A 15,071-nucleotide genomic window follows, 5' to 3' on the forward strand; every position below is an offset into this window, starting at 1 on the left:
GAGGGGGCCTTCATCTATGACCAGAAGTCCTGGTCACTCTTCTTACTATGCAAGTACAACCTATTTTGTCCAAAGGTCACTTGCTCTGAACGTGATTTACATGAACATGATTTACAGGAGTACTCTGATTATATGTGTCTGATTCCTAAGTAAGCTGTAAAATAACTAATTTCCCAACTTTGCTGTTGGAGAGAAAAAGTGCATGACAGTCTCTTTATCACCATGTAAGTGTATACATTTTTATGTATACTCTTCTATTTTTTGCTTGTTATTACTGTTTCTTTGATCAAGAAAGAGTCAGCATTCAAGAATAGCTCTCTGCCTAGTTCCATTTAGCAAAGAATTCATATTCTTATAAACATAAATCTCTATCAGTCTCTGCAAGTTCAGCCTCTGGCATCCTGCTGACCCCACATAGAAGCATCTTGAAAGCCTGACCGCCATTCCTGCTTTGTGGCTGCACAGCCAAACCCTCCTCAGAGCCACTCAAAACATGTTTAATTAAAAACAGTCTCATGCATGAGTAGCTGTAGGCGTGGATTGGACAGGTAAGTTAACATGACTGCAAGCCTCTCCCTCCTCCCAGTGCTGCAGAAACCAGGTTGTACGTGCCCTGGCAGCCTGTGGTATAGCCATGGCCATGCTGTAGCCAGGAGCTGGTGCTGGGGCAGGGAGGCCTCAGCAGCCTGCAGAGCTGCCTCCATGCATTGCTGGAGCTGTGGGCTCATTTTCTGTTTCCACACACTGAGTTTCTAACATCTGGCTCTGCCGCCTTCCTCCATGTTAAGACAGGCCTGTGTATTTCCCCAGGTAATGCTGACAGGCATTAATGACAGTAAAAACAGGTACGCTGCTAACCCCAGCCTATTTAAAAGATGTGCAGCGTTAGTGTGTACAAATTTCTCTGTAATACTTCACAGCTTACTTCCTGCTTTACTTGCTAGCTCAGGTTTTCCAATCTCCTGTGTTCTATCAGTGCCTCATGTCATGTAAGGAATGAATCTCTATTCTCCTTTTGTGATGCTGTTGGAGGCTAAATGAACAAAATAATCCTGTGAGCTTGCAACTCACCATGTAAAAAGATTTTTAGTTCACCTTCCAGCTACAAGTTCTTACGGAAACATAGAATGAGTTAGATTGGAAGAGACCTTAAATCTTATCCAGTTCCAACCTCCTGCCATGGACAGGGACACCTTCCTCTATACTAGGTCACTCTAAGCCCCGTCCCACCTGGTCTTGAACACTGCCAGGGATGGGGCAGCCACAGCTTCTCTGGGCACCTGTGCCAGCTCCTCAGCACCCTCACAGGGAAGAATTCCTTCCTAATGTCTGATCTAAGTCTCCCATCTTTCAGTTTAAAGCCATTCCCCCTTCTCCTATCACTACTTGCCCTTGTAAAAAGTCCCTCTCCAGATTTCGTGTAGCCCCCCCGCCTTTAGATACTGGAAGGCTGCTGTGAAGTCTCTTCTTCAGGCTGAACAACCTCAAGTCTCTCAGCCTGTATCCATAGATAAGTGCTCTAGCTTTCTGGCCCTCCTCTGGACTCAATCAAGCAGCAACACATCCCTCTTGTGTTAGGGGCTCCAGGGCTGAATGCAGTACTGCAGGTGGGGGTCTCAGCAGAGTAGAGGGGCAGGATCACCTCCCTGTACCATGCCCTTATTTCCCCCCCCCCCCCCGCCTTCTACTTGTAGTTTCTGTTAAGCCTCACAAGGTGTTTTCTATCTGCAACATTCACACAAAACTTTATGTCTTTGTATAAAAAAGGGAAGTGAAATTTCAGCCAAGGGTGTTGTGAGCATTTATTAGCCAATGTTAGAAATTAGTGTCTAATCTCATCAAAGAAATTCATTATACATGTAATTTGAGAGGGTTGCTCTTAAGAGGAGGCTGCTGGTGGATGACAACACAGGCTGTGCATGTGCTGTCATCTTCATCCTGGCTGTGAGGTTTTTTTCTTAGCTAGTGAGGCTGTGAGGGACAGAAGGAACCTAATGGGACTTCACATACCATGTGATGTATGGGGCACTTTCAGTCAAGAAATATTGAACTCATAAATGTACTCATTTGTCCTGGAGTTGCTGAGAGGGAAACTAAATACAGGACACTGCAATGTCACAGTCATGCAGTCACTTTTGGAACAACAGAGCTACACTAGAAAGGCCATATTTTCCTTAGATTTTACTGCAAATCTTTAAATGAGCTCTGTGACGCTGCTGTCATTGGCTGGAGGAGAAGTGAACATTTGCTGGATGTGGCTGTATGCAGACCCCTTTTGCATTTTGTTGTTTTTCTCTAACTCTGAACATTTTGGAGTGCTATTTTGAAGTGACCCTGCACATGCTGTCTGTTCTGTCTTGTGCCTCCACCACAGCACTGCAACCCTCAGCTCTACCAGCTTGCCCTTCACGCATGAAGGTGAAATGAAGTTGAACGTGCACATCTAAGGCAGGTAGTTAGCCCCAGTCTTGCAGCGATATTTGAGAAAGATTTTCTTCATGCCATTTCAGCGGCACAGAAGGGAATGAAAGTGTTTCTTACTTACTGTAAATACTTTTCTTTCTACCCCTTCCTCTACACTGTTGCGTCTGAAGACTTGCTTCACAGCTTTTCTCAGAGAAGGCTATTTCTGGCACATCTTAGATCAATTTAGACCTGTCCTATGCATGTATGATAAAGACAGGATGATGCTGTGGTAGCCTTGAACAAACCTGTAAATTTTGGACACTGGGTGTAGGAGATGAGATGTAATTGTCATTACTGAGAAGTCAGAGGGACCAAAACAGTGGCTGAAATGTGGAATTATCAAGCAGAGACAGATTCTTTGAAAAATAGTGTGGACCACAACACAAGGGGTTTAATCATTTCTCAGAAATGTTTATACATGTAATTCCACAGTATGGAGCTTCTTTAACAGGCTGTGTTTGTGCTGTTTTTCTGGACACAGACATAAAAGTGTAAGATTGCCAGCTGCATTCTGAACAGTTGTTCCCTAGTACATCTGCTAAGTGCATCTAAAAAATTCCAGATGTTGGCTCTAGTGTTATGGAAGTTTACTTCCTCCAGTGAGTGAGATGGTTTCTGATGTGTTGCTTGTGTAATCAATCCACCTTGGTACTCAGTACGAAATGCCAGTGTGCTTTAAGCCATCTCAATGAATGTGAACAAAGTGTCTGGGCCTGTATGACCTTGTAGATAACTGGTTCACTGTGGTTCTTAAAAGACTGTCTTTTTGGTCTCGTCTCTAGGATCTGCACTACAGACAGAGCCAGGGTGGCTTCTGGGTGCATTCTGTCCAGTTTTGCAATGCAACTTCCCATAACCTTTATTCTGTGCCTGGGGTGGTTGTATGGAGCCCTTTCCCGCATGGCAGGTGCTATTCAGAAGAGCCCAGCAAAGTTCAGGCTGGCAATGTACCTTTGCATACAGAGGGAAAGCCTTCTCCCACCTGTGCTGCTGGTAAGACTCTCTGTAACTGATTGTTGTTCGTATCTCAGCTGGTGTGCATGTGCAATGTTTTATCTGACTGGACTGATTTTTCTCCCTGGGTGGGGATACAGTACTTCAAAAACTAGAAAAGGATTAAAAAAAAGTGTCTCACCTTTGCCTGCTCTCGGTGTTGGCATCTTCCTAAACAGGGTGAGCTGACCAGGAGATATTTTTGCCTTTCCTTACCACTCAGCCCTATTCTCACACTTGCAGCTGGCACCAAGGTGGAGGACTTTGCAGAGCACATTGTGGCTTGCATTTATTCAGCCTGAGTTCAGTCACCCAAAACCTTGCAGGTCTATTTTGAAACATTATTCAGTCTCTGGAGTTTCTTTTTTTTTTTTTCCTTCTCTTACTTCTGACATCATTTCCTGAGTGCTATATTCACCGAGCTCTGTAGCCAGATCGTCTTCTCAGCATATGGTGCAAGGAGGTCTTTAAAATGGATTTCAGCTCTCCTTTTACTCTGCAGTGCTTGCTGGTGATAATAACTGTTACTCATGGTAAGTGGGATTTTTCTTTATGAAGTTGGCACAGATTGCCTAAATCGGCAGACACCTTAATTTTGCTCCAAGGTCTCTTAATAACTCTACCAGGTTTGGGGAGATGTCAAATAGCGTAAGTACCAATACATGAAAGGGGTAGTCAGACTAAAGTAAGACAGATTTTTTTTTTAGTAAACGAATGATAATTAACAATAGAATGCTTTCTCAGTGTACTGCATCTGTCGAAGCATTTCAGAAGAGAACGTAAGGTCCTTGTAGGCAGAACGCTGGCTGGAGGGGCTAGGGAGGATGTGGTCCCGCTCCTAATGCTTGGTGTGACCTCAGGTTAGTCCCCGAGCTGCTGCTGCCCTGCCATTTACCCACCTCTGATTTGTGTACAGCAACTTCACAGCATGCAGGATTACTGTAAGACTTGTTAAAGTTAAAGCTGCCACCATACTCTTTGTGTAAAAGTAGCTGTGCAGGCAGCAGTTGGTTTTGCTTTCCTCTGTAAAAGATCCATGGCATCGATGCCCAGAGTATCTGCCTGCACAGTCTTGCAGTTCTGAGGGTTGGCTGGGAGATGTTCGTGTCAAGTTTGAGGAGAGAAAAAATGAGGTGCTCAGCCTTTTGTAATGTGTGTGTGGTATGAACACCACTCCCGTGTCACAGGGTGGGGGGAAGTTTGCCTTTATGCAAGGCTTCCCACTCCTCTGACTTCCAATTACAGTCTGTCACTAGGGGTGGGTCTGTGCCTCTTGAGGTCTCACCTGTGCATTTGCCTGTCTGGGAGGCAGCTGAGAGGGGATGGATGGACACCACAAGCTTGCTGCCCACACTCTGCATCTCTCCTTTAGGCTCTATCACCTGGACCAGTGTGCTCAGTGGCAGCTCAGCAGTCTTCTCTGTGGGAATTCAGAGCCTGCAGAACCTCTCCAGTATGAGCAAGAGGGACATGAGATGCTTGACAAGTGTCTCGAGTGATACTTTGCTGGCTAAGTGTGGCACTTCTGCCCCCAGATGCCTGAACTTCTGGAATGGCTCTCTAGTGCTGAAGACTGTGGAGAAAGAGGACGAAGGAAAATATGAGTTTGTTTTTCACAACACCACCAGAGTTTTTACAGTGCAAGTATTTGGTAAGTAGCCTACTTATCAACAAATAACATTTGAACTTGTGAGCCTGGCTGGAAGCTGGTGCCTTGAAATTCTTCCTAAGTGACCACTTCAGCTTGCGGGAGCTATAGGTGCCTCTGGAACAGCTTTGTAAGATTCTGACACCTCAGGGAACAGTAATGGTGAGTGTAAATAAAGGATGCTTGTTGCATCTGTGTTGTCAGTCTCTCCTGTCTGTTGAGCCTTGAAGTAGCCAGTCAGTTGAGCAATGTGCTGGTTTTCCTGCTGTAAGAGATAACAGCACGAATTTTTTGTGAAGTTGAGCCTACAGTATGTAGACCTGTAGCTGGAATGGACTTCAGTCCATTTCTAGAGTACTCTTTCTGATGGCTCTCACAAAATCTCTCACTGACCGAACAGCATTTTTGTTGCCTGTGCACACACTTCCTTAAGGAGTTAACTCTACCTTGCTTGGCTCTGGAAACTGAACTGGCCTTGTGCGCGTCTGGGTTGAGGTGTGCTGGGTTATTCTCCTGCTTCATGCAGCTGAGGGAAGGTGCTAAACAAATCCAGGTATGACTTTCTGATTTTTAGGTGCCTCTGAGCAGCTTGGAGGTCAGTACCTTCTGGGTCTGTTCAGAGACCAGCTATAGGTTTCTTGCCATGCCAGTATCCCTGCTGTCCTCCCTGTGGCCTCAGAATTGCTGCTCCCCTTTGTGTGCCTGCTCATCCATCTGTGGAGTGAGAAGACAGATGCAAAATCACTTCTGTACCAGATCCAGCTCATTGCTTGTATTAATATGAAGAAGGCTTAAATGGGTTTGCCCCCTGCTGAATAGTGCTCCAGAAAGTCAGCGAACGTTGTTCTGGTCCTCATCTCCACCATTCCTTTTGCAGGGCTTTCACTTAAAAAAGCTTCTAAGGGAGATTGAAGCGTATGAAATTGTAATGAAAATGTCTGAGCAAACTGGTCTTAGTGAAGACAAATGAATCTTTAAACCTTTTGTGCGCAAACAGGCGGAACTGCCATGGAGAGTAGGTCAAAGATGTGACTCCTTGGCATGAAGATCAGGGACTTAGACTGGAAGTAGGCAAAGACTGCAGAAGTGTCCTGGATTTAACCTCCATTTCAGTGAATTTGCTTTGGGAACTTCTGTCTCCTCCTTCTTTTCTGTTGCCACACCTAAGTCAAGGAAACAATTTCACAGCAAAGATAGTCCTGAGGGCAGTGAATTTTAGCTGAAGGTAATGTCCTAGTTGAACAAAGTGATTTCTGAGCTTATTTACATGGATGTTTACATCAACATTCTCAGAGTTACTCTTACTGTCTTAAAACCATATTATTTCTCTGTGTAGTCTGTATTTGCAAAGTGGCAAATTTAGGAAATAGGCTGGCTCCTTGTAGTAGACAGAAAGAGAGAAATTCAGAAAAATGTAGTAAGATCGATGAATCATAACTTCATTTCAAACTGGCCTAGTCTGGGTCATCCTATCTACCTGCAGGTGTCTGGTACCTATGTTGGACATGATTTGTACCAATTGCTCTCTAAAATAGAAGAAGAGGCACAGTGATAACAAAAGTACAAACCTCTGGGGGAGGAGAGGGCTGAGTCTCTGAAGCTGGTTACCTGTTGATTACAGAGGAAGCCCCTGGATGGCATATGCTTTGGGTGTTTGCACCATCCTTTCAGATCAGGGGCTTTTATATATCATGTTTTCAATTTCAGTAAGGAAAATGAAGAAACACCAGATTTTCATGGCATCCCCGAAATAGGTACCAGGAGTCACCAGCAGGGTTGGATGGGCACTGCTAACCATTTCAGGGCTGGGGGTAGGCACTTAGGAGTCTGGTTGTTTACTTCTGTGCTCCCTGGCAGTAAATGTGGTGGTAGTAAGGGGAGCTCCTGTCCAGCTCCTGTTCACTGCTGAGTTGGTTCCTCACCTCTTTTTTTCCTTCCTGTTCCCATTGCCCTGTGCTGTGTGTGACCAGAGCCAGCCATTGGTATCCAGTGCTTTCCTAATGGGACTGGAGAGTTGTCTTGCAACGTGAACAGCAACGAGAGCGCCAGCTTTCGGTGGCTGCTGAATGGCACCGTGATGAGTGCCCCTGAGGCTTGTGTTAAGGATGGCGGGAAGAAGGTTCGCCTGGACAAAACCGGTCCTGGGGAGTTTGTATGTGAGGTTTACCATGGGAACAGTGTCACCAGGACCAGGCCTGTTTTGCTCTCTTGTAGCTATGGTGAGTAATGGTGTCTCCAGAAAACCTCTCTTTTGGTCTCTTGCAGCAGAAAACTAATGAGTTGTTGCTGTCAGAATAATACCGAACTCTTCTGTCATCTGGCAGCTGCCTTCCCACGTCCTCCCTTTTAGGAAATTTCCCCTTGACTTCCTCCTCCCTCCTGTGTCTTGGGATGACATAGCCTACAACCACAGAAAGGATGAAAATTTGTTCAGGAGGTCCTTTTACCCAGCCCTACAGCAAGGATGGATTGCCATCTGTCCATTTTCCTACTTTCCAGTGATGGAGACCTTGCACCCTCCTGTGCACCAATCCTCTATGCCAGTTTAGAAACATGAGCTGCTATCTACCTGACATTACCTGACATTACCCAGACAGCTTTCCAGTTTCTGCAACATCCCTGTAAAAACATGTCCACTTGTTCAGCCCTGTTGCTGCTGGGTTCAGCTGAGGAAAAACCTGCCTTGTCTTTTTTCTCCTTATTTAGGCCAGCTGCACAAAGATTTACCAGTCTATACAAATGTCTCTCCAACAGCCCTACACCATCAGAGGTGTGGTAAAGAGACAGTTCATTTAGTTATGAAATGTAGTGGATTTTCTCTCTGTGTCTCCGCTCAGATATGTAGTTCTGTGATAAGGCTATGACTTCATCCATTGACAAGCTATCCATATATGCTGAGTACTCTGCTGGAATGAGGCCATGATTTAATGGGACAGAAAATCAAGATCCTAGGACTGATCAAAACTGCCAGAACTGCATGATGCATGTGTTATAAGCTCACATTCAAACAAACAAATTATTAGATAACCTTGGGTGTGCACACCAGCATTGATGGTTTTTCTCCTCTCTGGCAGTGAAGATGATCAACAAAACCACATCAAAATAGCATAATTCTTTATCTATAAGATTTTGACAAATTTAGGTGTAATTAATTTAATCATCTTTGCTACTAAAGAAATTGTACTGTGCAATAGCACTTAGCATTTTAGAAACTGAGGCATTCCAGGTCCATAGCAGCTACTGTCTTTTTTTTTTTTTTTCTATAGTTGGCATACAGTTGGTGTGAAAGCAAAATTACTGACATAAACCCTATTTCATGTGTACTGGCATTCAGCGGAAATGCCGGGGGCTCTTCAAGCCTGATCATGTTGGCACCACTGGCCAGTCTGTGTAGGTTTGGCACTTGTGATTGTGGAAAATGACCTTCATTTTGTCTGGTTAAACTGGTCAGAGGTAGTGTAGTCAGACCCAAGTGGGTTGTGGCACTGGAAAATGAGGATGTGAATATCCACAAGCTGTTCAGTCAAGCCCTGTGATAAAACATGCAAGTGCTGGCAGTTACCATTGTTTGTTCTGGGTGGCTGCCCAGTCCCCGGGTGTGATATCAGTTCCCCATTTTCTTTTGAAAAGCCCACAGGGGAAATTAGTGATAGGTCTGTTGGGATGGACACATGCATGAACACAGATTTGAAAGGGTCTGAGAGCAAGAGCACAGCAGAGATTCAAGTTTTTAGTCACTAGACGCAATTCTGAATACTAGTAAAGTGACTTGAAGAGAGAAACAAGTTCAGTTAAAGATTAACAGATTATTTTTGTTGGTTATTATTTCTCCAGGCAAAGTGCTGAATATAGTTTTGCACTGTAGGTATGAAATGTATGTAAAAACAGTTATTTAGGCAACCTCTTGGCTGCTGAAATTGATTTTGAATAACAGCTTAAAACAATTTGACAGAAATACTGTAAACTAATCAGGCACCAAAGGACTCTGACCACCGGGATCTAAAGCAGAGGTTTCAGAATATAACAAGTCAACATACATAAAAGGCTTTTATCGGTTCATTACTTTTTTTATTACTTGTTTATTATAGATTTTTAGCGCGATATTTTATCTCAAAAAGACCTTTTTAACAAATGGCAGTTTTTTAGGAAAAAACAGAAAAAAAATCCAACATATATTTATACTTCTGACAATATGCTCTAAGATTTTATCAAAAAAGGAAATGAAATTGTTAGGGAAATTATTTTTCATTTTCTGAAAGTTTAATTGTAAGTATAGATTTTTTTTGAACTTGGTAACTGTTCCTAAAGAGGCTGGAACAAGCACTCCAAAAATACTGAGTATGTGTGGTTTCACACACAGGAGGAGCTGTGTACCCTTGTTTTTACTGTCCTGGTGAGTGTGTGAACTGTAACAGTGTGTAGTATGTCCTGGAACATTTGAAACACTTCCCAGCCTCTGGGGATATGCAGCAATTTGTGCATATGGGGTCTTGAAAACAGGCTCTATGTGAGCCCAGTGGTTTCTGCAGTGTGATGCTATACAGGGGTGCATGCAGCCAAAAAGAAGCCAAATGATTAAAAAATGGACTGTGTAAGCTCACCTAAGAAGTTTTAAGGACTCTGCATTATGGTGATAATTGAGCTGTATGGGGTTGTTTTTTTTTTTTTTTTTCATGTGGGAAGAAGAGTTTTCCTTCTGGCTGCCCCAGGTTGGAATAAATTGTTTTAGAGAGGGAGCTAATCTGGGATAATCTCTCTTCTGCAAGTCTGTGATGCCCTCTACCAGCTTCCTTGCTCAGCAGCAACATATGTGCAAGGCTGACCCATCAAAGCAACCCTGAGCAAGGGACTCTGAGCTGGGCAGTAATTACCACTGACTTGTGTGTGGCCTTCTGCTCAGCCATCTGTAGCTTTTGCCTCCTGCTAGGTGTTTTGAATGATCTTGGTTGGGAAGGGCAATAAAGAGAAATCCTTCCCCAGGCGGCAGTGAAGCTGGTTTATTAAAGCTCTGACTCGGGTGGCTGAAGTCTGTGGTAGCTGAGAAAGTGATCTTTTATCAGACTTGCTTTGAGTTTGGTGTAGTCATTACATGGTTGTTATAAGTGGGTTCTCTGGGCCCTAGCACAAGCTCTGAGGGTGGATTCTGCAGCTTTTCTTTCTGCAGGAGATGCTACCTTAGGTAACTATCGTTTTCTCAGCTGTCAGTTTTCATAAACCTTGTTGAAATGTAGTATCTTTCAAATCACCACCTTTCTTGTTAAATTTGTTTAAAACTTATGAATTATCTTAGATGTTACTGGTCAGAGTAGGTCAAAACAAACGTGCATAGCTTAACCAAGCAAGTCTCTTAACAAACAATCCCATACTATAATTAAATGATGTGACATAAGTCACGATGTGCCACGGTTCACAGGATCAGCTCCCCGCATCCAAACCAAAGCAACACTAATGTCCACATGCTCTAACCTGGCTGCAGGATTTCCCCCCTTTGGAGGAAGTAGCTTGTCTGCCCTGGTAACTAACAGTGCCATGTTCTTCTTGCAGGAGACCTGCTGCAGTATCCGTGGTTCATCTACATCCTTGCAGGGTGTGCAGGGGGTGCAGTTATCATGGTGGTGCTTGTATCCTCAGTCATATGTTGCTGCATGAAAAGGAAACACAAGTTCATCCCAGTGCCTTCAGGTGAGTGGAGAATGCTGTTTCCCCCTGGAATGAGCCTCAGTGTAGCCTGAGGTTAAAATAGCCTCAGCATAAACGGGTCTCAGCTGGGTCACTGCTTGTCTTCTAGCCAGTCCTCCCTTGTCCTGGTGGAGCAGAAAGCTGCATGCTGATGGGCAACTATTGTGACCAGCAGGGTGTGGAATTAAACCTTGCTTTTCCTTTTTTCACCTCACGCTTGCCACCATGTGCTCCTGAAAAGAAAGAAACAACAGAATCTCTTCTATGGGCAAGAAAATTGAGCCTCATTCATATGTAATCCTGAAATGACCTGTAGGCTTCTGATGGTAGTCCTTTGCCAACACCAGTCCCTGACTGCAATCTGCCCGTGCCCAGTGACGTCACCTCAAGCTGTGATCCTGCCAGCCTGCCCAAGCTGGTCTCTGACAGGTTGCTGTTGACCCACTGTACACAGCATCCGTCTGCTCTGGGAATGGAGCCAGTGCCGCATGAGGAGGGGATACAAGCATGTATTGGTGGTCTGGCCTTGCAATGGATGTGCTGAGGCTGCTGGGATGTGCGGGACCTCTTTGTTTCAAGTTTCCGGTTTTGGTTTTGCAGAGGAGGAGAAAGATGACAGACTAACAATGTCCATGATCTCCAGTGAAAGTGTGAAGAGCCCCCCCAGTGGAGACCAAGTTGAGGCTCAAGCTGCCCAAATTGACTATCCTCCAAAGCCTGGTGGGTCCAGTGACTTGATTTAAGTTGGACAGATAGCTTGTTTAGGAGGGTGAAGGACAAAAGGGATGTGTGTGGCTGATAGGGTAGGAGCTGACTATTGAGAGGGGCCTGGGACTCACTTGGTGAGTACATGCTTGGAAGGTGCTACATTTTGTCCAGACAACAGGAGTTGCAGCAGGTCATTTATCAGTACGTTACTCATGCTTGGCTTCTACACAGGTGTGGCTCTTGCCCTCACCCAGCTGTGAGTTGTAATGGCAGCCATCCCAGAAGCATCCCACACAGGGTACGCTGGCAGCCTACAGACTGTTCCAGTACCTCATGTGCTAAAATACGCATCTCAAAAACAGCACCCCCCTCAAAACTTAGCACATTTCCTGCAATTTTATCATGCCTCCTTCCCGTTACTTCTCATCAGTAACATTTTAGAAGGCTCAGCATTGTTTTTGTAAGCAGTCATCTTCAGGAAAGTGTCCACCAATATGCTGATCTGTAAAGACAGCTAAATCCCATTAAAGTTGGAGGTTCATGTATTTCATGGAATCATAGAATGGATTGGGTTGGAGGGGACCTTAAAGCTCATCCAGTTCCAACCCCTGCCATGGGCAGGGCCACCTTCCACTAGAGCAGGTTGCTCAAAGCCCCGTCCAACCTGGCCTTGAACACTGCCAGAGATGGGGCAGCCGCAGCTTCTCTGGGCAACCTGTGCCAGTGCCTCAGCACCCTCACAGGGAAGAGTTCCTTCCTAATATCTAATCTAAACCTGCCTTCTTTCAGTTAAAGCCATTTCCCCTTGTCCTGTCACTACATGCTATTGTAAAAAGCCCCTCTCCAGATTTCTTGTAAACCCCCTTTAGGTACTGGAAGGCTGCTGTAAGGTCTCCCCTGAGTCTTTTTTTCAGGCTGAACAACCCCAGCTCTCTCAGCTTGTCTCCGTAAGAGAGGTGCTCCAGCCCTCAGATCATCTTCATGGCCCTCTTGTGGACTCACAGGTTCATGTTCTTGTCCTGGGGGCCCCAGAGCTGAATGCAGGGCTGCGGGTGGGGTATCACAAGAGTGGCATAGAGGGGGAAAATCACCTTGACCTGCTGCTCATGCTCCTCTTGATGAGGCACAGGACATGCTTGGTTTCTGGGCTGTGAGCACACACTGAAGCTGACTCATGTTGAACTTTTCATCAGCCAACACCCCCAAGTCCTTCTCTTTAGTCTGCTCTCAACCGTTCTCCTCCCAGCCTGTGTTAGTGCTTGGGATTGCTCTGACCCAGCTGCAGGACCTTGGGACCTTGCACTTGGCCTTGTTGAAACTCATGAGGTTCGTTAATTTGGGACTACAGTGGGAATACAATCATGTTTTATATCCTTCAAAGGAATAAAAACTAAAATCCCACGACTTTAGCACGTGTATGGTCAAGAAAGTGCAGTGGTAAAAACCTTTCAGAAATCTCCTGTTCTGTAAGTGCTTGATGTTAATACTCCACTTTTTGCGTTATGTTTCCCTCAATTTTTTTTCACAAATGTGTATGCTGGCAGCTATCATCACCTGAAGTAGGCCTAGCAGAGACATCATGAACTGGAGGTCATAGCATTGTCTCAGTACTACTGTCTCCAATTCTGGTGTCTTTCACTGTACCAAGCGCATCCTCTCAGCAGCTCAGCTATGTTTTATGTCTAACCTTGGATGCTGCTTTGCTGTGCTTTCAAAATATTAAATACTGCTCATGGATATATTGCAAGAAAGAAAAAAAAGTAATTCAGGTCATTGTTTAATATTATTCTTAAACTGTAGAACTTTTTTTTAGCAAAAGATTTACACATTGTCAGCGTGACTGACAAAGTATCTCACATTAAAGTTTTCTACAAATAAGTAGAAAGCAGAGGTGTGTATTTAAAGTGTTCAGGTGAGAATATATTAAATGTATGCTGTTTCCCAGCTTTAATTACTCAGATGTAACTGTGTAGATTTGGCTTTAGTATTTTTATATATTTGGGACACCAAAGTGTCTAAAGCTATAATGGACAACTCAATAAGTGAGTACTTACAAAGAAGACTGAAATTTTGCTTGCAGACACCTGGGTAGAGGGGACTGAGCGGGTTAGGCAGCCAGCAGCATCAGGGGCTGGGGAAGGGTTTCCACAAGGGTGAGCATAGTGCAGGCATTTAAACCACCTCTCACTTCTTCTCCAGATGCTGCCCAGACTGATCAAGATGTTGAGCCTCAGCCACTTGTGGAAGAAAACTTGGCAGTGGAGGTGGAGGCTGAGGAAATGCCAGACCCAGAGGTCATAGTTGATGTGGAAAGCCAGGAAAATCCCTCAGACTGTTTCCCAGATCCAACCGATGACTGATCTGGCATGCTTGCTGTTCTACCCTGCCTTGAAGCCTACAACACCCATCCTTTGCGTCCCATAGTCCCACTATGTGTAAGAATTAGTCCAGGAAATTTTGGCAGGGGAAAGGCATGAGGTGTCAGGCCTGCTAACTTCATTTAAAAAGATAAATACGTATACAAGGAAAAGCAGATTCTTGGCTTGAAGGCCACACTGCTGTGGGCTGCCAAGTTCTCTAACAAACAAAACTGGGCAGCTCGTTGATGCTTTGCCTCTTAATAGACCTGCAGCTAAACTGTGGAGCCCTAGAGGACAGCCTGAAATAAGACGGGCAGCTCCTCTGCTTCCTGCCACCTTATGCCTTGCCATGTCTCTCACAGCCAGCAGCTCCTGCAAGGGGCAGGCATGGCAGGCAGGTTGGGATGGCCTTCCAGTCCCAGACAGAAACAAGAACTTGCCCGAGATTTCCTGAGAAAGCCCCCTCCTTCAGAGATTTCAAGGCATTTTTCACAGGCCCTCAGAAAAAAGCTCAATGGAGATCTCTGTGTGCTTGGTTTCTATCTGAATCACTCCTCTGAGCTCCAGCCCCTTTATGATTTGTTCACCACTTGCTGTTTGGGACCAAGAGTGGTGGTGGTGGCGGCAGGGACTGCTGTGTGCAGACCCTAGGAGGTGATGGCTTGCTTGCCTTTTGATGCCCTGTAATGGCTTTCACCAGAACCTCACTGCTCAGGTTGTGAGTTAAACCAGCTCCATCACTAGCTTGCTTGCTTGCAGCAGGAGGGGGCCTGGGGTGTGTAATTTTGTCAAAAACGCTGATTATAACACTGAGATCATTTGTCAGTGCAAGCATTAGTGCCTTTAGTGTAATGATTTAGCTACTGCAAGCTCATAAAGCAGGCCATCTACCTGTACATGTAGGCTTTTTCAGTGCTGTGTTACTTGGACAGGCAGGAGCCATTCACAGACTCTCTTAGGCAAGTCTTACTGCTATGCAAGTCCTGTTCTGCTCAGGAGAGGTTTGCAAGTAGAGTAGCTGGGGTAGACTTGCAGGGAAGAAGGATGAGGTCAGGAGAGGGCAAAGATTCTATCCCAGGCAGCAGGTAACTGAGTCTCTGGCAAGCTGCCCAGGGCTGCAGGGTTCTCGAGGCACAAGGAGTACTGCAGATGCACTGCCAGAGCAAGGTATTTACTGTACAAGTGCATTTTGGTAGCTGGAAGTGAGACATGTTGGT

At 45.1% G+C, this 15,071-nt stretch overlaps 1 protein-coding gene across 1 annotated transcript; it reads left to right on the forward strand.

Moving 5' to 3' along the window:
* The first annotated feature begins 3,840 nt into the window (after positions 1 to 3,840).
* On the forward strand, positions 3,841 to 14,373 carry LOC133269782 (uncharacterized). Its single transcript, XM_061454489.1, has 6 exons — positions 3,841 to 3,992; positions 4,832 to 5,110; positions 7,078 to 7,326; positions 10,652 to 10,789; positions 11,387 to 11,506; positions 13,694 to 14,373. The coding sequence occupies exons 1-6, from the start codon at positions 3,932 to 3,934 to the stop codon at positions 13,852 to 13,854; spliced, it is 1,008 nt and encodes a 335-aa protein (XP_061310473.1). The 5' UTR covers positions 3,841 to 3,931; the 3' UTR covers positions 13,855 to 14,373.
* Positions 14,374 to 15,071: the final 698 nt, after the last annotated feature.

This window comes from Pezoporus flaviventris, unplaced genomic scaffold, assembly GCF_033815535.1.
Source record: "Pezoporus flaviventris isolate CSIRO_AGI_PZ_B2104156 unplaced genomic scaffold, CSIRO_AGI_Pfla_v1 ptg000015l, whole genome shotgun sequence".
Lineage (NCBI taxonomy): Eukaryota > Metazoa > Chordata > Aves > Psittaciformes > Psittacidae > Pezoporus > Pezoporus flaviventris.